Raw genomic sequence first — 24,352 nt, forward strand, 5'->3', positions numbered from 1 at the left:
TTTTTGCGAAAAAGCAGTTAGTAGGCATACTGTCTTGTACTAGTTGCTCGACCCCCCTGACAGGGACGAACTCAAATCAAAGAAAAATTCAATTTTTTTGAAAACAAATTCAAAATTTGATAATTTTTGACCATAAAACCTGGAAATTTTGTCTTAAAGAGTTGAAATTTCAAGGACAGGTCCGAATTCGGAGCTTATGTCCAAATATCCAAAAAAACTTTCTTAAAAGGTCAAAGATATGAGATTTAAATCTTATTTCTAAGGCCAGTTTATTGAAAATTCAAACTCTTAAGTCCATATTTAGGGTAGAAAATTTGAGGTTAAGTTGGTGTTAAGAAAAAAAAATCTAATTTGAGAATCTTAAATTAACACGTATGCTGTCAAAAATCTTTAGCAGAAGGCTAATTTGATAGCAGAGAGTGCTTTAACTTCATTTTTCTGAGCTTACTTTACTTCTTTAATCATTTAAACTCTGATTTGGAAGGTAGTTTATCCAAATAGTACCGCTATGAACATTTTTCTACCTCCTATAACTGTATGTCCTGTGAAGAAAAGGTATTAGGCGTACAGATTATTTTTTTCAAGGATAAATAATTAGTGATAGTGTTAATCATTGAATCGAAATTGGAGTTAACATTTTTGTTAACCCCAAAATAAGTGCCTATTTACAAATTAACCTCAAAAAGCAAACCTAAGTTTTGAAATTAACCTTATATTTCTTAGCCTATCTTATAGCCCGACTTTTATTTGTTCTAACCCAGTAATCTATTTTCTTACATTAACCTTTGAAGCTTAGATGATTTAGACCAGTTTAAGAGCATTACCTGTTAACCTCACAATCACTGAACCTCATAATGTTAACCCTACTTCAAGGCTAAATATTTCAAAGTAGCCACAAATTTTTAACCTCAACAATGCTTATATCATTCAATTCTCTAATAAAATCCACCAGTGAAATCTGAGTTCTGAGTTCTTAAAGTCAAAAATCGGCACTCCAAAAAGTTAGGGTTTTGATTGAGAGACAGAGGCTTGTGTTTCTTGAGTTGATTATGACTGAATGACAGGTAGTGCAAATGTCCACATTCTATGTTGAATTTTTGACTGTGTCTATACATAATAATATCTAAATTTATTCTAAAATTAGGAATTTTCCCAAGTTTTAAAACTTCTTTTCAAAAGTCTTAAATTTTCTATCTGTATGTCTTTTTATTTTAGAATAATGGCTCATTTTAAAATTAAAACTAAAACAGCAGAGCTGGAAAAACAAATCGGTTTTTGCGAAATTAAAGATTTGCCTATCAATTTCTCAAACAAGATTGGCAAGGGGAGTTACGCAAATGTTTACAAACATAAGGTTAGAAGAAAAGACGCAGCTATAAAAATTTTCAAGATGAACATGACCAAGCAAAATGTACTTAACACCGCTTTCAACTTGAGAAAATTGAAACATATCAATGTATGTCGATTTCGTGGCTTTTCAATAAGACCATCTGGGTTGGCATTTGAACTGTGTGAGTTAGACGTAGAGGGTGAAATTGTTCACGATGTTGCCGAGCTTATGGAAGTTTTTTGTGAAAACGACTACTACAACTTAAAAGAAAGGTTAGCAATTGTCCAACAGGCTGGAAAAGGTTTAGTCTATCTTCATGGGGAAAACATTATTCATAAAGATTTTAAACCTAATAACTGCCTAGTAACAGGGAGTTTGGAAAATATTGTTGTTAAAATTGCAGACTTTGATGATGTTTTTAAAATTAAGCAAACGATATCGTCATCATTGACGACGACAAAATTGAAAGGTACAACCTTGACTTATGTTGCCCCTGAAGTGCTGCTCGACAATGAACTGCCATCAAAGGAAAGTGATGCTTATGCATTCAGCATTAGCTTTTACACAATACTTTCTGTTGGAGGTTCCCCTTGGAAAGCGATAATCCCAATTATGTCCGATGCTTTGGTTGTGTCAGCCTTAAAAGATGGAAAAAGGCCATCAATAGATGACATGCTGGACCTATACAAAGATGAGGAGCAAGGTATGAAAGATGCCGTTCACAAACTCATCAAAGATGGATGGAGCAGTTTAAAAATTAATAGACCCTGCCTAGAAGAGGTTTGTTAAATTATATACATTAAAAACTTATTAATGTCAAGAGTTATGTCTAACCAGTTTTAAAACATGAAACAAATCCCGTGGGTCAGGGTACCTTTTTTCACCTTCACGAGTCCTGGGTAGGGTTGCAAAAACACCAAAATAGTAAAATCAGTCCCTCGTAGGGTACCTTTTTGGAAGATTTAGGAAAAAAATAGGAAATTTTGAGAAAGTTTTTGAATTTTAGTCTCATTCAAGGTCAATTAAAAAAAAATAAATGAGTCCCACGTAGGGTCAATACCTAGCGGAATTGAATCATGGAATATTCTCTTTTAAAATTGCATCATAATCATCATATTTTGGGCCTATCAACGAAAATTGTTGCCATTTTTCTTTCAAAAATGATTTGAATTTGATATAGAAATGAACGGATTATCAGATAGGTATAAATATTTGCAAAAATGTTATATAGATGTTACCAAACAGGAAAAATGTTTAAAAAACTTAAGAATGTTCTTTCTAAACCTTAGATTGTTGGGCGTCTTGATACTTTGTTAAGAAAGGTAAGTTTCTTTTTGATACCAATCATCATTACCAAATTGTACCCTTTCGCAGTACTTATTTTTCCAAAAGTACCCAGATGCTTGTGTTCAATGTGAGGTAGGGGTGTTATACATTTTTTAAAATCATGTATGTGAAAGATTAGGAATGTGTCCTTTAGAAAAGAAAAGTGATTATAAAACCCTAAAAAGAATCAAACGTAAAAACATGTAATATTCTTGAAAATACATAATGTCTTAAAAAATATTCTTCATGTTTTCCTCTCAATTTTATTTTCGAAAAATACTTAACCAATTGAAATATTATACTAAAAATTATCTTTCCAACGCTGTATAACTTTTTAATGAAAAAAAAATCGTTTTAAACGTAAAGTGTCCACAATCTTTTGAAACAATGTTTAATAATCACAGACAGGCTACAGAAAAATTTTAAATATCTAAAAAATTTCCTTATCTAGAATAATCGACCACAAAGAGGATTGCAAATTAAAGATCAAACAAAACTTGCCTTAGATTTTATAGCTAGGGGTGAAGACCCTGACAATGTTGAGAAGTTAATGATCGATTCTCAAATAGGTAACTATAACAAAGAAAGTGATCTGCTAAATATTTACTTAAATCTATCTATTTTTATTTCTTCTATTAAGAGTTAGTTATTAGTTTTTTTATATAACGCATTAGAAATCTATTATATTTTCAATGGTCATTAAATTGATTTTCACATTTCATAACATCTGGAACTTTTTCTCATGTATGTTTTGTCTGTAAAATATGTTTTGCTATTTTAAAGGTTATGGTGTGTTCTCCAAATGTAACATATCTCAAGGGGAATTCATTTTGCCATACGAAGGCGAAATAATCACGCCCAAAGAAGGATTGAAAAGATTAAACGCTTCAGAAGGAGACCCGAACCGCAGTTTCATATATTTTGTGGAGCACAAATCCAATAAATATTGGTAACTATTTTCAAGAGTTATTTTGGTATTTCTTCACCAAGTTGAATGATTTCGACCGCTATGACGAGGGTCTAATATCAATAAATTTAATATACGTAGGACGAACATAAAACCACTTTGAATTTTAAAACTACGTTCTTATTAAAATCAATCTCAGAACATTTGGTAACTATGTTTCCAAAACTTTTGAAACAAACCTTGAATCATACTGTGAAGCAAAATTATATACTGTCTTAGTAAAGTCTAATTCACTGTATAAAGACGTTTTAATAGATTTTTTATTTGAAAAATTACAGCCTTTAAGAAATAGGTCAAAAGGGGAATAAAGAAAGTCTTGTATGAAGGACAAGTCTATGGTATTTAACTTTTACTCCTAAAAACATTTAAATCTTTATTTCTACAGTATTGACGCAACAGATACCGATAGGTTGGGACGATATGTAAACGACTCAAAAAACTTCAACTGTTTTACAAAAGTAATTGCTGACCCAATGTCTACTAAGTTACACCTCGGCATTTTTGCTGCTAAACACATTGCAATTGGAGAGGAACTTCGTTATGATTACACAGACACCAATTTATTTTGGAGAAGAAAGGTATATATGCTAAACGACATATGAATAAAAGCCACTTCGACTGCTTTTGTAGTATTTTGCTAATGTTGTATTTTCTGATTACTTCTATTTTGCATGACAATAAGACCCGTTTAGATGAATATTATGATATAATGGGAAGGGAGGGAGTGAACAGTAAATTCGGGCACATAAAGAAACTGCAGGGTGTCTGGTGAGAATAACAATGATCTGGGAGCTTAATTTTCGACGTATCAAGCAGCGGGAAGATGTCGCATAAGGGGCAAGAGTATTTTATTTCCTAATTCGCTAATTAATGTTTAAATTTAGCTATTTCTAAAACTTTATTAATGATAAAAATTCTACCCTTCTCTGAACTAAAAAGCAAATTGACTGAAATGAATTTAATTGCACTGTTTTTTAAAGGACGAATTCAAAAAGTACAGAGATCCGCTTAGAAAAGATCAGCTATCTGCATTCAGGAAGGTAATTTTTAACTTCTCATCTCATTATTATTTTCAATTCATGAAATGACGCTCGATGTCCATGACAAAGGGGTGTGGCTTTTTTATGAGTAGAGAATGGGAACTTTTTCTTCATGTTAATTATATTTTATATTATTCATTTTTTTAATTGTTCAGAGTGACGAAGAAGCGAAAAAGAATAGTGATTCATTTTGTCAAAAGACTGAAAAGGTAATAGTTTTCTTTTGTCTCAGTAAATTTAGTGCCCATTATGGTATAAAATCATTCTTTAATTAATAGATTCTGTTCAAAAAAGAATGACACATTGGAAAAATGCAATTTTTGTTGATTTTGGATAATGTCTTGTAACTTCTTAGCTAATGTTTCATGAGAGAGAGAAAAATACAGGATTGTGGATTAGGACTCTAGGAATTCACTGGAATTTCTTTTTTATCAAAATGTGTAGTTTTGAGGCTAATATTACCCTTTTTCTATCATTTTTTGAGATAGCCTCAATTAAGCACATATTGAATATCCACATTTGGAACTGGTTCAAAGTTGAAGATCACAGATTGAATTTTTCTAAGATATACTTATGTGAAAGAATTTCAAGTGATAAATGTGAAAAATTGTGGCTCGAACTCGCTGTATTGATATTTTTTCAGTAATTAAAAAAACAATATAGCAAATAAATACTAGTGATGAAAATAATGAATCTGGTGTTCTTGAAAAATTAGTAAAAAATAGAACATATTTGAAGTATTTACTTACTAATTTGTGAAATCATGCGGCTAATATTCACACTTTTTTGAAAAAAGGTCCTTATTTTAAATGGTAGCCACACCCATTCACAAAAGAGTTCCAAAGACCTGAATTGTATGAGACTATAGCTTGATGATCAAATTTTCACTTTCTGAATTCAAAAGTATCAACTAATAGTTGCCTTGTGATTCTACGTGGCTAAAAAGACTTACTAAAATTTCCGGATTGTTAAAAAGGCTACCCACATTTTTTCACATCGTGAGGGAAAAAAATAACCTTGTTGAAACTTTTGAAAATTTCATTGGCTTTCTTTTGATACCTTGCATGCCTTTCTTTAAAATTGATATGTGATTAATTGTGGCAATAAATGACAGGAAAAATCTATAAATTAGGCTTAAAATGAAGAAAAACTACTAGTTACTAAGTATGCAAATAACCACACATTTTAACACAAAATCATACAGGAAGTATTACAAAAAATGTTTCTATGGAATTAGCCACATATTTAGCACAATATCCTAAAATTTCATAACTACAGCTTTTTTACATGGTGAATAAAGTCAGTACGTAAAATGCCTGTTGAAACGTTTTTCTCAAGTCAAACATCACAATTGCAAGGAGAATTTAGCCACTTAAATTCACATTTCTGATGCTGTATCCTTAGAAAATGAAAACAAAACCATTCAATAAGTATCACATGGCTTCACCCCCCCTGCTCGCAGGGGGGGGGGTGTTAAAAGGTCTCAGGGCAACTGGTACCTACAAATAGTCTTTGGCCAGGGGCCACCTACTGAGCTAAGGGGGACCTAATTTTTTACATAATGAACCTCTCGCAAACCTTTTTCCATAAAAAACTTTAGTGATAAACTTTATTTTCTTTTGTTTGCCTTTAAGTAGCTATTTTTAAAACTGTTGTATTTAATTACACTTGACAAAAAAGAAAGTTTTTCTAAAAGTATATCTACGATTTCAATTTTTAGCTTTTTCAGATTTTTGAACTTTTAGGGGCCACCTAGAATATTTTTCCAATAGGGGCCACCTAAATCCTAGGGGGCACTTAAATTCTTAGGGGGACCTAGGACCTGCTTATAAGCCATGTATCATCTCAAGCAAAAAAATTTCAAATTCCACAATTATACTTTTTTATTCAATACTTTTGTCTCTGGGTGCATTTTAGATCAATAGCCCTCATTTTTTCACATAATCTCAAAACTTTATTACTCAATATAACCTGTGCAAAATTTGGGTGACTGATCTTTTAAATTGAAGTTGCTACACCTTTTTGAAATTAGTTGGTAGAATTAGCCACTCAAAAAATTAGCCACAATCTTTCACACACTTTAAAGGCTAATTACTAGCCACTGAAGATCACTAGAAATTTCATTTCAAATGCAAAAGAAATTTTTGTCATTTTGGGACGTGGGAATTAATCTTTTTAACTGTAGCCACAAAATATCACATTTTATAGGCTTTTTAAAATCATCACTAAAAAAATTGAATTATGTCATTCTTTTTTGAACACGATCTAATCTATGTGAAAAACAGAATTAATTTATATGAATTTGCTTCATGTAATGGTCTAATTAGTTTCTAGCATGTGGCATTTTAAATATCATGGATTTAACTTACCTCACAGCTCACAGTTGAAAAAAATCTATTAAATCGTTAGCAATCTTAAAAATTAAAAACAATCTTTATTGCAACCAATTCAATCGAGACGAAATGTATTACCTTTTTAGTTCTTTGGCAAGCTAAACCTCTTGTCGTTTTCATTTCTTCGTCACACTTGAACACAGTCTGTGTTTAAGGCAAAAAATAATTGATAGAAATAGAAAGGAAGGAGACAACTTTCTTTTCCTTTAGTTTGGGTCCATTATCTACTCATAACAAAGTGCCATTTATTGGGACCACAGCCCTTTGCCATGGATTTGTCAAGGATATTCATTTCTGATCAATAGAAATCAAATAAAGATCAGAATATCTTTATTGGGACCAAATTAATTGAGATGAAAAGAACAAACAATGACCTTTTCAGTTCTTTCAACAGATGAATTACTTTCTCCTTCGCACCTCTGAATATTTAACAAAAAAGTAATAAAAGCTTAAAATCTGTGTGTAATGGAAAAAAATTACTAACAAAAATAGAAAGGAAAGACACAAAACACATTTCCTTTACTTTTAGTCCATTATCTACTCATAACAAAGTGCCGTTATTAGGGCCACAAAGTTTCGTAATAGACTGACCAAGGAGATCCGTTACATGGCGAAAATCAATCAATCATTCAAAGAATATCTTTTTTGGGACCAAATTAATTGTTGAGACAAAAAGAACAAACTAATACCTTTTCATTTCTTTCAACAGATGAACTACTTTCGGTCTTCAATCTTTCGTCACTCTGAATATTCAACATAAAAGTAATAAAAGATTACAATCTGTGTATAATGTAAAAAAAATTACTAATAAAGATAGAAAGGAAAGAGACAAAATGCATTTCCTTTACTTTTAATCCATTATCTACTCATAACAAAGTGCCATTATTAGGACCACAAACTTTCGTCATAGACTGACCAAGGAGTTCCGTTACATGACGAAAATTAAACAATCATTCAAAGAATATCTTTATTGGGGCCAAATTAATCTAGACGAAAAGCACAAGCTATTACCGTTTCAGTCCTTTGACGAGATGAATCACTTTTCTTATTCACATCTTTGTCACCCTGAATATTTGAGAAAAATATTTTAATAAATAATTATTTCTCAATCTCTGTGAAAGGAAATAGTTACTCATAGAAAAGGAAAGTAAAGAGACAAGGCACTGTTCATTTCTTTTACGGAATGAGAATAAACAATGTCATTATTGGGACCACAACCTTTTGCCATGGGCGAATCAATGAGACTTACTTCGCGATGAATAGTGATCAAATAACGACCAGGATATCTTTATTGGGACTAGATTAATTGTTGAGACAAAAGAACAAACTAATACCTTTTCATTTCTTTCAACAGATGAACTACTTTCGGTCTTCAATCCTTCGTCACTCTGAATATTTAACATAAAAGTAATAAAAGGTTACAATCTGTGTGTAATGGAAAAAAATTACTAATAAAAATAGAAAGGAAAGAGACAAAACGCATTTCCTTTACTTTTAGTCCATTATCTACTCATAACAAAGTGCCATTATTAGGACCACAAACTTTCGTCATAGACTGACCAAGGAGATCCGTTACATGACGAAAATTAATCAATCATTCAAAGAATATCTTTATTGGGACCAAATTAATCTAGACGAAAAGCACAAACTATTACCATTTCAGTCCTTTGACGAGATGAATCACTTTCCCTATTCACACCTTCGTCAACCTGAATATTTTAGAAAAATATTTTAATAAATAATTATTTCTCAATCTCTGTGAAAGGAAAAAGGTTACTCATAGAAAAAGAAAGTAAAGAGACAAAGCACTGTTCATTTCTTTTACGGAATGAGAATAAACAATGTCATTATTGGGACCACAACCTTTTGCCATGGGCGAATCAATGAGACTTATTTCACGATGAATAGTGATCAAATAACGACCAGGATATCTTTATTGGGACCAAATTAATTGTTGAGAAAAAAGAACAAACTAATACCTTTTCATTTCTTTCAACAGATGAACTACTTTCGGTCTTCAATCTTTCGTCACTCTGAATATTTAACATAAAAGTAATAAAAGGTTACAATCTGTGTGTAATGGAAAAAAATTACTAAAAAAATAGAAAGGAAAGAGACAAAACGCATTTCCTTTACTTTTAGTCCAATTATCTACTCATAACAAAGTGCCATTATTAGGACCACAAACTTTCGTCATAGACTGATCAAGCAGATCCGTTACATGACGAAAATTAATCAATCATTTAAAGAATATCTTTATTGGGACCAAATTAATCTAGACGAAAAGCACAAACTATTACCATTTCAGTCCTTTGACGAGATGAATCACTTTCCCTATTCACACCTTCGTCAACCTGAATATTTTAGAAAAATATTTTAATAAATAATTATTTCTCAATCTCTGTGAAAGGAAAAAGGTTACTCATAGAAAAAGAAAGTAAAGAGACAAAGCACTGTTCTTTTCTTTTACGGAATGAGAATAAACAATGTCATTATTGGGACCACAACCTTTTGCCATGGGCGAATCAATGAGACTTATTTCACGATGAATAGTGATCAAATAACGACCAGGATATCTTTATTGGGACCAAATTAATTGTTGAGACAAAAAGAACAAACTAATACCTTTTCATTTCTTTCAACAGATGAACTACTTTCGGTCTTCAATCTTTCGTCACTCTGAATATTTAACATAAAAGTAATAAAAGGTTACAATCTGTGTGTAATGGAAAAAAATTACTAATAAAAATAGAAAGGAAAGAGACAAAACGCATTTCCTTTACTTTTAGTCCATATCATAACAAAGTGCCATTATTAGGACCACAAACTTTCGTCATAGACTGACCAAGGAGATCCGTTACATGACGAAAATTAATCAATCATTCAAAGAATATCTTTATTGGGACCAAATTAATCTAGACGAAAAGCACAAACTATTACCATTTCAGTCCTTTGACGAGATGAATCACTTTCCCTATTCACACCTTCGTCAACCTGAATATTTTAGAAAAATATTTTAATAAATAATTATTTCTCAATCTCTGTGAAAGGAAAAAGGTTACTCATAGAAAAAGAAAGTAAAGAGACAAAGCACTGTTCTTTTCTTTTACGGAATGAGAATAAACAATGTCATTATTGGGACCACAACCTTTTGCCATGGGCGAATCAATGAGACTTATTTCACGATGAATAGTGATCAAATAACGACCAGGATATCTTTATTGGGACCAAATTAATTGTTGAGACAAAAAGAACAAACTAATACCTTTTCATTTCTTTCAACAGATGAACTACTTTCGGTCTTCAATCTTTCGTCACTCTGAATATTTAACATAAAAGTAATAAAAGGTTACAATCTGTGTGTAATGGAAAAAAATTACTAATAAAAATAGAAAGGAAAGAGACAAAACGCATTTCCTTTACTTTTAGTCCATTATCTACTCATAACAAAGTGCCATTATTAGGACCACAAACTTTCGTCATAGACTGACCAAGGAGATCCGTTACATGACGAAAATTAATCAATCATTCAAAGAATATCTTTATTGGGACCAAATTAATCTAGACGAAAAGCACAAACTATTACCATTTCAGTCCTTTGACGAGATGAATCACTTTCCCTATTCACACCTTCGTCAACCTGAATATTTTAGAAAAATATTTTAATAAATAATTATTTCTCAATCTCTGTGAAAGGAAAAAGGTTACTCATACAAAAAGAAAGTAAAGAGACAAAGCACTGTTCTTTTCTTTACGGAATGAGAATAAACAATGTCATTATTGGGACCACAACCTTTTGCCATGGGCGAATCAATGAGACTTATTTTACGATGAATAGTGATCAAATAACGACCAGGATATCTTTATTGGGACCAAATTAATTGTTGAGACAAAAAGAACAAACTAATACCTTTTCATTTCTTTCAACAGATGAACTACTTTCGGTCTTCAATCTTTCGTCACTCTGAATATTTAACATAAAAGTAATAAAAGGTTACAATCTGTGTGTAATGGAAAAAAATTACTAATAAAAATAGAAAGGAAAGAGACAAAACGCATTTCCTTTACTTTTAGTCCATTATCTACTCATAACAAAGTGCCATTATTAGGACCACAAACTTTCGTCATAGACTGACCAAGGAGATCCGTTACATGACGAAAATTAATCAATCATTCAAAGAATATCTTTATTGGGACCAAATTAATCTAGACGAAAAGCACAAACTATTACCATTTCAGTCCTTTGACGAGATGAATCACTTTCCCTATTCACACCTTCGTCAACCTGAATATTTTAGAAAAATATTTTAATAAATAATTATTTCTCAATCTCTGTGAAAGGAAAAAGGTTACTCATACAAAAAGAAAGTAAAGAGACAAAGCACTGTTCTTTTCTTTACGGAATGAGAATAAACAATGTCATTATTGGGACCACAACCTTTTGCCATGGGCGAATCAATGAGACTTATTTTACGATGAATAGTGATCAAATAACGACCAGGATATCTTTATTGGGACCAGATTAACTGTTGAGACAAAAATAACAAACTAATACCTTTTCATTTCTTTCAACAGATGAACTACTTTCGGTCTTCAATCTTTCGTCACTCTGAATATTTAACATAAAAGTAATAAAAGGTTACAATCTGTGTGTAATGGAAAAAAATTACTAATAAAAATAGAAAGGAAAGAGACAAAACGCATTTCCTTTACTTTTAGTCCATTATCTACTCATAACAAAGTGCCATTATTAGGACCACAAACTTTCGTCATAGACTGACCAAGGAGATCCGTTACATGACGAAAATTAATCAATCATTCAAAGAATATCTTTATTGGGACCAAATTAATCTAGACGAAAAGCACAAACTATTACCATTTCAGTCCTTTGACGAGATGAATCACTTTCCCTATTCACACCTTCGTCAACCTGAATATTTTAGAAAAATATTTTAATAAATAATCATTTTTCAATCTCTGTGAAAGGAAAAAGGTTACTCATACAAAAAGAAAGTAAAGAGACAAAGCACTGTTCTTTTCTTTACGGAATGAGAATAAACAATGTCATTATTGGGACCACATCCATTTGCCATGGGCGAATCAATGAGACTTATTTTACGATGAATAGTGATCAAATAACGACCAGGATATCTTTATTGGGACCAGATTAATTGTTGAGACAAAAATAACAAACTAATACCTTTTCATTTCTTTCAACAGATGAACTACTTTCGGTCTTCAATCTTTCGTCACTCTGAATATTTAACATAAAAGTAATAAAAGGTTACAATCTGTGTGTAATGGAAAAAAAATACTAATAAAAATAGAAAGGAAAGAGACAAAACGCATTTCCTTTACTTTTAGTCCATTATCTACTCATAACAAAGTGCCATTATTAGGACCAAAAACTTTCGTCATAGACTGACCAAGGAGATCCGTTACATGACGAAAATTAATCAATCATTCAAAGAATATCTTTATTGGGACCAAATTAATCTAGACGAAAAGCACAAACTATTACCATTTCAGTCCTTTGACGAGATGAATCACTTTCCCTATTCACACCTTCGTCAACCTGAATATTTTAGAAAAATATTTTAATAAATAATTATTTTCAATCTCTGTGAAAGGAAAAAGGTTACTCATACAAAAAGAAAGTAAAGAGACAAAGCACTGTTCTTTTCTTTACGGAATGAGAATAAACAATGTCATTATTGGGACCACAACCTTTTGCCATGGGCGAATCAATGAGACTTATTTTACGATGAATAGTGATCAAATAACGACCAGGATATCTTTATTGGGACCAGATTAACTGTTGAGACAAAAATAACAAACTAATACCTTTTCATTTCTTTCAACAGATGAACTACTTTCGGTCTTCAATCTTTCGTCACTCTGAATATTTAACATAAAAGTAATAAAAGGTTACAATCTGTGTGTAATGGAAAAAAATTACTAATAAAAATAGAAAGGAAAGAGACAAAACGCATTTCCTTTACTTTTAGTCCATTATCTACTCATAACAAAGTGCCATTATTAGGACCACAAACTTTCGTCATAGACTGACCAAGGAGATCCGTTACATGACGAAAATTAATCAATCATTCAAAGAATATCTTTATTGGGACCAAATTAATCTAGACGAAAAGCACAAACTATTACCATTTCAGTCCTTTGACGAGATGAATCAATTTCCCTATTCACACCTTCGTCAACCTGAATATTTTAGAAAAATATTTTAATAAATAATCATTTTTCAATCTCTGTGAAAGGAAAAAGGTTACTCATACAAAAAGAAAGTAAAGAGACAAAGCACTGTTCTTTTCTTTACGGAATGAGAATAAACAATGTCATTATTGGGACCACATCCATTTGCCATGGGCGAATCAATGAGACTTATTTTACGATGAATAGTGATCAAATAACGACCAGGATATCTTTATTGGGACCAGATTAACTGTTGAGACAAAAATAACAAACTAATACCTTTTCATTTCTTTCAACAGATGAACTACTTTCGGTCTTCAATCTTTCGTCACTCTGAATATTTAACATAAAAGTAATAAAAGGTTACAATCTGTGTGTAATGGAAAAAAATTACTAATAAAAATAGAAAGGAAAGAGACAAAACGCATTTCCTTTACTTTTAGTCCATTATCTACTCATAACAAAGTGCCATTATTAGGACCACAAACTTTCGTCATAGACTGACCAAGGAGATCCGTTACATGACGAAAATTAATCAATCATTCAAAGAATATCTTTATTGGGACCAAATTAATCTAGACGAAAAGCACAAACTATTACCATTTCAGTCCTTTGACGAGATGAATCACTTTCCCTATTCACACCTTCGTCAACCTGAATATTTTAGAAAAATATTTTAATAAATAATCATTTTTCAATCTCTGTGAAAGGAAAAAGGTTACTCATACAAAAAGAAAGTAAAGAGACAAAGCACTGTTCTTTTCTTTACGGAATGAGAATAAACAATGTCATTATTGGGACCACATCCATTTGCCATGGGCGAATCAATGAGACTTATTTTACGATGAATAGTGATCAAATAACGACCAGGATATCTTTATTGGGACCAGATTAATTGTTGAGACAAAAAGATCAAACTAATACCTTTTCATTTCTTTCAACAGATGAACTACTTTCGGTCTTCAATCTTTCGTCACTTTGAATATTTAACATAAAAGTAATAAAAGGTTACAATCTGTGTGTAATGGAAAAAAAATTACTAATAAAAATAGAAAGGAAAGAGACAAAACGTATTTCCTTTACTTTTAGTCTATTAAATAAGTTTTTTTTCTCATATATTCAGAGTGGCGAAGAAGCGAAAACAAAAAGTGATCCAAATTGTAAAAAGGTAATATTTTATTTTCATATCAATTTATTGGTCCCAATAAAGGTTTCACTCGATCTAGGAATACTGTTTTATAGATTTGGGTTATGGCTATGATACTAATAATTACATCATTGTTTAGAAGTGATTAATATTACTTAAAAGAGAAAATCACGAATCAAGATATTTGAATGGGTTTTGTTTCTTTCAGCCATAATGTGAAATATATAATATTTTTTGTTGATATATAGAGTGTGGAAAATGTGAAAACAAACAGTGATTCATCTTGGCAAAATACTGAAAATTTAATGGTTTATAACTTTTGTGTCAATTTATTTGGACCTTGGCTTGGACCTTGGACCCGATAATGTAATGTGGCTTATATTATTTTTTGCGAGTAAAAAATGGGCCAAAAATATTGGAAAGGATTTTATTTCTTTTCCTTTCACTGATTTGGACCCAATAAAGATGCTGATCATAGTGAAATCTCGCAATAATGAGCTTCTGTATTGGGACCGCATTATCAATTTCTTTGCTTTTTAACCATTCAATGGTCTCTTCAACAAAGACTGTTTCGTAATTAGGGGAACTAACAAAGAACCGGAATTACAGGAACATTTCTAGGTAATTTGCCTAAACCATTTTCAAATTCATAGGAATATGATGAATTCTTCGATGAAAATGCTCGTCTGGCGGAAAGTAGTTTGTTGGATGAAAAGGATATCGATTTTAAAATGAATTCCAAGGTAAGAAATTACTATTCGTTTGTTATATTTTTATCTGTTTTCCAAGTATTACAAAGTATAATAGTAATAATAATAAACTCCTTTAAACTCTTAATTCACCATTTGATGGGCCAATGGCATTTCTACCTCAACTTTTTTAACTTATGGAATCGTCTCACATCCATCTTGAAGCTTTGCTTTAAAGACTTTTTCCTTCGCCGTATATTACATTATGAATTGTATCTTATTTATAGGTGTTTGGCATGGAACCAAGACCGGAAAGTCCTGAATGCATGGTAAATTTTCTAATTTCTGAATTATCTTTGAATATTCCTCATTGTAGAAAAGAAAAACGATTTGGATCAACTGATTTTAAACATTGATCTGATATTGAAATTGAATTTATTATATTTTATTTTATTCGTTTAGCTCTTCCTTTCATTTAATTTAGTTCTCCTCTAAAGCAAACCAATCAGCCGAACTTGAGGACAAAAGTAAAGGATATTCATTTCGGAAAAGAAAGCAGGTATTTATTTACCTTTAAAGAATACATTTTTGCGAGAAAAAAATATTCACGGAATCAAATTTCGCCAATTTGGGGATTCTTAGTGTTACGTGTAATTTAATTGACACTCAAAACCTTGAAAAAAATTATCTGAAAGGAAATGATTTGTTATAAAAACTTAAATTTTCCCGAATTTCAATAGTCGTAAATTATGAGAAAAAATGCAACATCAGTATTCCGTCAGTTCCACAGAGATTCACCTCATCTCAAATTTATAGACCCGAATCGAGCTTATGTTTTTACTTCATTCGGCAGAGTCTCCAAAAAAGAAAGCATCATTTCGTTGGGATAGTACTTGGACGGGGGAACGCCTGGGTGAATATGAAATATCCTTGAACATTCATCTAAATCTAGTGGAAGTTAGTCGCTACTAGGCTATAAACATGCTTAGAGCCTCATTCTGTTACGACTGTTCTGTCTTTCCCTAAATTGAGTTGTTCCAACAGGATATGTTTATGGTATGGTTGTCAGCTCAGAACTTCGTGGTGAGTGCCTTACAGTCAATCTGCTCGAAAAGTGTGTTTTATGGCGAATTCCAATGATTAAAATTCAAAATATATTTCAATACTTTTGACTTTCTAATGTACAAAAAACTGAAAAGATGATAAGAATAAAATGTGGGAAATTGATGGGATTTGAACCGGTAGCCCTTAGATGAGCAGCCTGCCGCGCTCCCTAATGCAGTAATCAGCCGTGAGGAAAGCCAGTAAAATGACGTAATGTTTGCCGCGCCGATCGAATGATGACACAGAGAAATTAGTAGTTGTCAATCATGTATCGGAACTTCATGCAAATCATTTCCTTTAAGTTATTTCACATTAGGTCTTTTCCCATAAGATACAGAAGAAAAGAATCCTTTTTTGTTTATTAAAAGATTACCACATAAATCGTGCCTGCTTTTATACAATCAATACTACTTACTATCCAATTTGTCCTACAATTACTATCCACAAAATTATTAGCCATTCGGCTGCTGTTGTGTTGTGACAGACTCAGACAGTTGTATATTCGTGTGGATTCTGGGGTTGTTTTGAAAAGAAATGATGATTGCAAAAACTGATTTTCATTCTAGGTTGAAGTCGAAATATTAGCTCCTGATTCAGCGGATGAACAAATTGAAGACGATAGTGGTCTTGAATCTTCCCTCTGTGTTTCGGTGAGTTTTCAAGAATGTGAGTTTTACATTTTAAACTGGCTATATCCAGTTAAATCTCACGGTTTCAGCTCGTGGAAATAAATTTGGAACACATTCATCATGTTTCATGTTTTAAGTATTTTCATTTTTAAAATAATATTCACTAATCTATATGTACCGTATTACTTCGCATAAACGCACTCCTTATTTTAAACGTCCCTTCTAAGAGGAAAATTATTTGATGAACGCCCCCTGAAATAAACGCTACCTTCCAATGAACGTCCCCTTTAGGGAAGGGGTGCTTATTTGAAACTTGCGACTTTGATCGAAGTATTGATTGAGTTTAAAAGAAGACAAGGTCCGTTTGTTATACACTCTCTTATGCTTTGGCTCAATATGCTTAGCAAAATCTCATTTTCAGCCTTAATTTATGCGTATTTGTATGCTTAGACTTCGAGTTGCTGATTTTCTTTAACTTAATGAAAATTTTGAATTTTAAAGTCCGAACATTGATTCGGTTGAAAGAATGAAAGTTTTCTTTGTAATTTGGCGCCGCAGGTGAAAATCTTTGGTCTAAGAAAGCTCATACAGCTTTAAAAGTAACCCTAAAAAGGTCAACGTTTTAGAAAAGCTGCAAGATTTTTTTTTGCATTTCAGCTTGGAGGTATGCTTAGCATTATGCTTATTTTTTGGCGAATTTGAGCCTAAGTATGCTTATAAACGTTATGCTTATAATAAAAAAGAGTGTAATCAGTACAGTTTTGATACAATTTTAGTCTTCAACCAAAGAAATTCAAACTAAAATTCTAGGTAAAGAGCTCCAAAAGGTAGTTATTTGCTCTACATATTAACACTAGACTTTGTCGCTCCCTTCCTTTAAACACCCCCTCGAATAAACGCCCCTCCTAAAAATGAAGAAATTAAAGAAACTTCTCGGGCGTTTATTCGAAGTAATACAGTTCGTGAACTTTATGGATGCAGTCTGCAAATTTAACTACCGAAGTATTTTTCCTCGGTGATAATTTTACACACTTTTCTTTCGTAATAAGTTTTTCGTTTTTACAAACTATCACATATGGATTCCCGTTTTATATTTTAGAATAGGTTAGATGATGTCTATGATTCATGTGAAGATGAGGTAAGTCTTACCGATTATTCCAAGTGGTTTTGAATTCATTTTTTCAAGTTATTGTAGCATTTATGCTTTAGCATGGCTGTAATTGTTTCTGTATAGAAAGGTAGGGGTGAATTCCATGACAGTTATAGTTTCATTGCTTTCGTCTGTAAAATAGATAACGTTATATGTGGTTTGAAAAGTATGATCTGAGAATTAATTTGCGTTAACTTCGTTGTAGATTGATGATGTTGTAAAGGATGAAGATTTCATACCGAGTGACGTTGAGAACAGTGACTCGGAATTCAGTAGTGACAGCGAAGCAGAAGAAGAGCACCACAAGCGCCTTAGCAATATTGTAGAATCCATAATCGGGTCACAAACTGAAACACCGCTCCCTGACATGCATGCCAACTCTCCAGATATAGCTCAAGTGACAAATAATAGCCTGAAAGAAGTCGATGATGTCAATAACAATTTTACAGATGATGAAAGTGATATTCCAGATAATGAAAACAGTGAATCGGAGGATCAAAGTGCTGAAGCAAATGAAAAACAGAACTCTAAAGAACTATCCGTTGGAGAGCTATTAGGTAAGTATTATATTTATTATTTCCCTACTATACACTTTTTTCTTTCTTAAAGGGAGATGTTGAGCCTTTAAAGCCATGTTTTAAACTACCATAACAAACGTAACCAACGTTTGGTTTGTCGACATTCAAAAAAGAGAGAATTTTGATTGGTTAAAAACGACGTCATAATTGGAGGCGCGTGTCAAGCAGCTGTCTTCTATCCATCTCGTGTTGTAATTATATAAGAATAAAACTTGTTGTTAAGAAAACGGAAGCCAGTTTTTGACATTTTCTATGGTGGAATCAAATCCAACTTGAAATTTGGCATTAAGATTCTCTGATAAATCCATGGTTTTCCCTTACAAAAATTTCTAAGTTTCAAAGCCGAGTTCTTTTGGAAACGGTATTCAGAAATAATTTTCATATTTGAATATAAACTGTTCCGTATCCTATAATAAGTAGATATTCGTCAAGATAAATCGGAAATCGAAAATTATTCAGTCGAGCTTGATGATATTCGACGAAGCGAAGCTGAGTCGAATATCGTCAAGCGAGAGTGAATAATTTAGATATCCGATTTTTCGCGCTGAAACATTTTTCTTCATACTTACTACAGAAGAGATATTTTGCTCTCGGATATCTAAAAATATCCGACAGTGCGTTGTGCTTAGAGGTGGACGATAACAAAAATTAAGCCGCGCATTCTCCCTTAAAGCATGGGATAATTTTTACTGAGCTTGGACGTATGCATAGAGATCTATTGTTTTCAGGCCAGATTCCAACACTTGTCATGCTTATAGGTGTTATGTTTGTAAATAAAAATGTGTAATTAAGATGAATAGAAGACAGCTGCTTGACGGACTGATATTAGATTGCTTTAAACCTCAATCAATTGCCTTTGTGCTAAATTGAATTGTCTGTTTATTTTAGCGCAAAGATCCAATGATGGCCATAAAAGGCATTGCTGCTTCTTCTGTGGAGAGCTAGTATTTACTCCACGACGACATATAACAAGAAATCATAAAACGGAAGACCAAGTTAAAGCATTACTTGCGTTGAATCCAGAAAGTCAATTGACAAAAATTCGTTGGAAAGAATTGATAAGATCAGGTGATTTCAAATTCAATAATCTAGATGAACAAAAGAATGATTCAAAACGTTTACTGGTTGTAAGATCAGTCAAAGAAGACAACGACCAAGCAGATCGGCTACCATGCACTGCATGCCTTGGTTATTTCAAGGGCCGCAAAATTGCCAAACACGTCAAAAGCTCCTGTCCATGTGCGACGAAAGAAGTTAAAGAGACGCCTCGTCAGTTGTCAGCAAGTAGAGCCTTATTAGCTACGAACAATGCAAAATATCCTGAGGTTCATCAAAGGATTCTTCTAAAAATGAGGCGTGACGAGAAATATCTCGTCATCAAGAATGATGATACTTTGAATGCTATATGCGGCAACGCATATTCAAGCCAAAACACAAGAAAGTTATTCAGACGTGAGATACAGCCTACGATTGCTTGCTGAATTAATCATGGAATTTCGCAAAATTTCTTCCAAAAACGCCAATGGAAAAGCAACCGATTTGGTGATGCCGGAACATTATGATGATGTATTGAAAGCTGCAAAAACGATGACGTCATTTAAAGGTCCTAGAGACATTGAAAGACCCTTAGTTTTTCGGAAAATTGGTTACTGTCTATCCAACCTTTGTGTTATTGTTCGAGGACTGGCGCACAAAAGCTTGTGCAAGATAACACTAGAGAAGTGCCGGTCATTTACGGAGCTTTACAAAGATGATTGGTCAATCCATGCAGGCAACGCGGTTTCAACTCACAACGCAAAAAAGGCGAATGTTCCAGAGGAATTGCCCGATGAAGATGATGTCAAGAAGTTACGTCTTCATTTGGTGTCAGAAATGCAACGCCTTACCAAACTAGAGAAAACCGACAAATTTACATGGTCTGATTACAAAGATCTCTTAAACATCACACTTGGTGGGTGTATATCAAGTTAGATTTCTCAATACACATTCTGTTTTTGACAGGTTATCCTCGTCATCGCCGACCTTCGTTATATCATTGTTATCATAACCTCTTGTGATATAACGATATGATCATAAAATCTTTTTCTTTGTAATAAAAATTGGTATTCGTAGGGTTCTTTAGACTGTCAGTTTTTTGTCGTGTCGAATCGACGATATGTCGGCAGTCGGCAATCAAAACCTTGACTTGAAAGAGATTGAAAGAATTCGCTACATTATGAAAACTAAAAATACCTTGAAATTATTCTGACTGTTTTCTGAAACGATAATCAAAGAGGTGAACGGTTAACCAGATTTTGTGAAAAAGTAGTTAATTTTCTATTTCAGGCAGTTTTATAACGGTATGTACAGTATTTATTTTTTTGCCAATTTTTTCATAGCACGAGTCATGAGTTTCAATGCAAGACGCGGTGGGGAGGTGGCCAGAATGAAATTGACACATTGGAAAGGGGTGCTTGACAATCGATGGAAAAGAAGGAAAGATTTTCAAGATCTGGATGACGTAGAAAAGAAGATCGCAGAGCGTCTCTCCATTTGTTACGTAGAAGGGAAGAAGAAGAGAAAATCATCGGTTGGAAATTTAGTTCCAATACTTTTTACACCTGATGCAGTTGAAGCAATCAAAGCACTAGAAAAACGACGAGCGTTTGCAGGTATCACTGAAAAAAATTCATATTTGTTTCCAAGAGGAGAGATGTACGTACGTGGATGGGATGCCTTGCAAGGAATTGCCAAAAAGATTGAAGGGTTGAATAAACCAAAACTGCTTACTCCTAGCAGAACAAGAAAGTATTTGTCTACTCTGTTGCAACTCCTCGATATGAATGACGCTGAATTAACATGGATTACTAATCATATGGGGCATACTAAAGACATCCATTTGAACTGGTACCGCAAGGAAGATGCCACCTTGGAATTAACAAAGGTAGCCAAAGTGTTGTATGCAGTTGATAGAGGAGACAATTTAAAGAATATGCGCATAGATGACCTAGGAACAGAACATGATTCAGAAGAACCTAAAGAAACCCGGATCAAGCAAAAGAGAGGTATTGTAGATGTTTCAACTTCTATTCGAATTATCAGCGTAGAACTTTATAAAAAGTAAAAGTTCTTTGATACGTATTAGAAGAACATTTCATCGTCGTAAAAACGCAATAAAACAATGTAAAAGATTGAGAAAGTTTTTGATTTAATTTTTATAGATTGAAGAAATGAAAATGCTTGTTTTTTATGCAGGTAAAAAACGGAAAGTCGAAGCACGGAATGACGGTCCCTCAGTCTCAGTTGAAAAGGCCGAAGCACGGAATGACGGTCCCTCAGTCAATTCAAGACAAAGTTAGGGCTCTTAATAGAGATCCAAACACCTAAATTTTGTTAGCACACATTTGATTTTACTTCTGAGATTAGCCACGGTAATTTTTTAATGGTTATACTCCTACTTTTACCTATTTACTAAATCTGCTCTATTGCTTAAGGGCTCTGACCATAGTCAGAAAGTCAGTTATGTGATTTAACAATAAAAATTAGTTTCAGGTTCCCTGACACTTTTAACAAATAACTACTTTTACAAATTGTTTGTTAATTTATTCTATCAAGAGTAATTAAGAATTTAATTACAAAAGTGACGTTATGAACTTTAAAAAGATGTTAATAAAATGTCATAATACCCTCTTTCACAAAAATGCCAAGTTTCAATGGGTAATTAACCTTTTTCTTTCGATTTTTTTTTAATTGTCCACAATGAATTGAACTATTTGAAAAGCTCTCCAAAGTTGAAATATTGTTCTTCGCAAAAGTCTTCATTTTCTTCTTCGTTAATTTTTTTCATTGAAATTTTTAAATTTTCAGAATCTGGAATAGTTGGTCTAACAGAAAATGTATAACATGTCATAGTTTTGATGGTTATATTATGCAGAAATTGATGTTTTGGGCATGGTTATTTGAAAATTTCACTATAGTCAGAGCCCTTAATATGCCGCTTTATCCCAGAAATCCCAAAAGTAAAAGAGAACACTACTAACCCAAACATCATTCCTCCCGGACATCTCCATTCCACACTATTCCTCAGGAACGATATAATGTTCCTCACTCGTTCCTCACTATTCCTCAGAAATGGGCATTTTAAAGCTTCATTTTAACGTTCCTCGCTTGTTCCTCATTCATTCCTCAGGAATGGACTTTTTGTGACGTTATTTTGCAACGTTCCTCACTCGTTCCTCAGGAACAGATTTTTTTAAGCTTCTCTTCAACATTCGAGGACGACAAAATATGGTTGCTCTCAATAAAACCAACTCTGGGATTTTTAATGGCTAGATGGTCACATTAAATCATGAACTTTTGTAGTGTCGGACGATTCTTTTGGATTTCGGACGAATTTCGGACAGTATTTTAGCAGTTCAAAATCTTTAGTAGTCAATTTAAATTTTAAAATTTTAAACTTTAAAGATTGCTAAGGTTTGCTAAAAAAGGGATCAAAACTCGGAAAACCGCATATTTCATGTTTTGAGACGTCATTTTGGCCCTAAGTGACGTCATCGAAAGGGTAATAAACTTTTCACTTCACTGAAATCAATTTGTCATTTATCCAAAAGATTCTCTTGGTGATTTCCGATCCAATGAGGGGTCATCTATTGCTTAAATCTTTTTTCAAACTCGAGATATTGTATTTTTTAGGTTTTGATGACGTCATCGGACCCAAAATGCCCCAATTTGAATATATATATTTTCTAAAGTTTCTTTATACCCACTCTTACCTTTCCCAACTTATTCTCTATTAAATTCCCGATCCAATGAGGGGTCAACCATCTCCTAACTCCTTTCCAATCTCGAGATATCGCCTTGTTGAGTTTCATAGCTATCTTCCGTAAAAGTCCGGGCTATAAAATATACGGTCTATCACGTTGCTATGTGAACGGATTAAAAGAAAAATGGCGGATTCCCAATGTAAACAAAAAACACAGGGAACAAAAATGTGTCACAGATTAGAAAAAGTTTTTTTTCCTATTTTCCTTCCCGATTAACCATTTTACTTTTTATATAGACATAATGATTAACAACTGAATACTTTAAAAGCAAGAAGTTATAAGCTTGAAGGCCAAAACCATTTACTACACAGACAACATGAATTTATTGAGGACAAAAAACTGGTATGGTATAAAATGAAAAATATCAGCCGCTCAATACTACAAAGGAACCCAAAGAAATGGAAGATAGGATAATGTCAATATTTTTTATAATGAGGTTTAGTGTTAATTGAAGAGGTGCTAGTGATAAATTTAATGTATATAAATCTGAATGAAATTAGAATGATTCATTTTATCATATAATGGTGTCATAATAACTATAACCTTTTCCTATTTACAACATAATAAAAATGATGGAAAATAAAGTGTTCTTATAAAACAAAGAGTCGGTTGGTCTAAAACGTGAGTCGGTCGGTCGGTCTAAAAAAGTGAGTCGGTCGGTCGGTCTAAAACGTGAGTCGGTCGGTCGGTCTAAAAATTGAGTCAGTCGGTCGGTCTAAAAAGTGAGTCGATCGATCGGTCTAAAAAGTGAGTCAGTCGATCGGTCTAAAAGTGAGTCGGATCGGTCGGTCTAAAAAAGTGAGTCGGTCGGTCTACAAATAGTGAGGCGGTCGGTCTACAAAGTGAGGCCGTCGGTCGGGCTACAAAGTGAGGCGGTCGGTCAATCTAAAAAGTGAGGCGGTCAGTCGGTCTAAAAATTGAGTCGGTCGGTCTACAAAAAGTGAGGCGGTCGGTCTACAAAGTGAGGCGGTCGGTCGGGCTACAAAG

At 32.9% G+C, this 24,352-nt stretch overlaps 4 protein-coding genes across 8 annotated transcripts in view; 2 read left to right on the forward strand and 2 right to left on the reverse strand.

Annotated features, from left to right (window-relative positions):
* Nucleotides 1-24,352, reverse strand: part of LOC136813906 (pyridoxal kinase-like) — a 217,365-nt gene that overhangs the window by 47,934 nt on the left and 145,079 nt on the right. The window lies entirely within an intron of this gene.
* On the forward strand, nucleotides 1,196-21,877 carry LOC136813903 (uncharacterized). Of its 5 annotated transcripts, XM_067070402.1 has the most exons (17): nucleotides 1,196-2,110; nucleotides 2,620-2,652; nucleotides 3,108-3,225; nucleotides 3,440-3,605; nucleotides 4,009-4,201; nucleotides 4,604-4,663; nucleotides 4,819-4,872; nucleotides 14,390-14,434; nucleotides 15,067-15,156; nucleotides 15,390-15,431; nucleotides 15,587-15,661; nucleotides 16,773-16,856; nucleotides 17,935-17,973; nucleotides 18,191-18,542; nucleotides 19,452-20,514; nucleotides 20,942-21,607; nucleotides 21,798-21,877. In XM_067070402.1, exons 1-15 carry the CDS (start codon nucleotides 1,199-1,201, stop codon nucleotides 20,042-20,044), a joined length of 2,856 nt encoding a protein of 951 aa, XP_066926503.1. In that variant the 5' UTR covers nucleotides 1,196-1,198; the 3' UTR covers nucleotides 20,045-20,514; nucleotides 20,942-21,607; nucleotides 21,798-21,877. The 5 variants fall into 5 exon arrangements, with proteins under 5 accessions (XP_066926503.1, XP_066926505.1, XP_066926506.1 ...); XM_067070404.1 differs by lacking the exon at nucleotides 14,390-14,434; XM_067070405.1 differs by lacking the exon at nucleotides 4,819-4,872.
* LOC136813938 (dentin sialophosphoprotein-like) lies at nucleotides 7,386-14,259 on the reverse strand. Its single transcript, XM_067070451.1, has 21 exons — nucleotides 14,191-14,259; nucleotides 13,867-13,920; nucleotides 13,546-13,599; nucleotides 13,222-13,275; nucleotides 12,901-12,954; nucleotides 12,578-12,631; nucleotides 12,257-12,310; nucleotides 11,933-11,986; nucleotides 11,612-11,665; nucleotides 11,288-11,341; nucleotides 10,967-11,020; nucleotides 10,643-10,696; nucleotides 10,322-10,375; nucleotides 9,997-10,050; nucleotides 9,682-9,735; nucleotides 9,357-9,410; nucleotides 9,036-9,089; nucleotides 8,712-8,765; nucleotides 8,391-8,444; nucleotides 7,746-7,799; nucleotides 7,386-7,475 (listed from the first exon to the last, which is right to left on the reverse strand). The coding sequence occupies exons 1-21, from the start codon at nucleotides 14,257-14,259 to the stop codon at nucleotides 7,401-7,403; spliced, it is 1,170 nt and encodes a 389-aa protein (XP_066926552.1). The 3' UTR covers nucleotides 7,386-7,400.
* On the forward strand, nucleotides 20,052-21,666 carry LOC136813963 (uncharacterized). The gene is made up of 2 exons (XM_067070478.1): nucleotides 20,052-20,514; nucleotides 20,942-21,666. Exons 1-2 carry the CDS (start codon nucleotides 20,052-20,054, stop codon nucleotides 21,664-21,666), a joined length of 1,188 nt encoding a protein of 395 aa, XP_066926579.1.

Source organism: Clytia hemisphaerica, unplaced genomic scaffold, assembly GCF_902728285.1.
Source record: "Clytia hemisphaerica strain Z4C2 unplaced genomic scaffold, Clytia hemisphaerica genome assembly, whole genome shotgun sequence".
NCBI lineage: Eukaryota > Metazoa > Cnidaria > Hydrozoa > Leptothecata > Clytiidae > Clytia > Clytia hemisphaerica.

Bases quoted from the DNA above. Each gene is read 5' to 3' on its own strand.
- LOC136813903 (XM_067070402.1), top strand. From the start codon at position 1,199: ATGTCTTTTTATTTTAGAATAATGGCTCATTTTAAAATTAAAACTAAA. The intron at 3,226-3,439 runs GTAACTATAACA...GCTATTTTAAAG, and splicing joins AATGATCGATTCTCAAATAG to GTTATGGTGTGTTCTCCAAA. The intron at 4,873-14,389 runs GTAATAGTTTTC...TCATATATTCAG, and splicing joins TTTGTCAAAAGACTGAAAAG to AGTGGCGAAGAAGCGAAAAC.
- LOC136813938 (XM_067070451.1), bottom strand. From the start codon at position 14,259: ATGTTAAATATTCAAAGTGACGAAAGATTGAAGACCGAAAGTAGTTCA. The intron at 13,600-13,866 runs GTAATAGTTTGT...TTAAATATTCAG, and splicing joins CTCGTCAAAGGACTGAAATG to AGTGACGAAAGATTGAAGAC. The intron at 12,955-13,221 runs GTAATAGTTTGT...TTAAATATTCAG, and splicing joins CTCGTCAAAGGACTGAAATG to AGTGACGAAAGATTGAAGAC.
- LOC136813963 (XM_067070478.1), top strand. From the start codon at position 20,052: ATGGAATTTCGCAAAATTTCTTCCAAAAACGCCAATGGAAAAGCAACC. The intron at 20,515-20,941 runs GTGGGTGTATAT...ATTTTTTCATAG, and splicing joins TCTCTTAAACATCACACTTG to CACGAGTCATGAGTTTCAAT.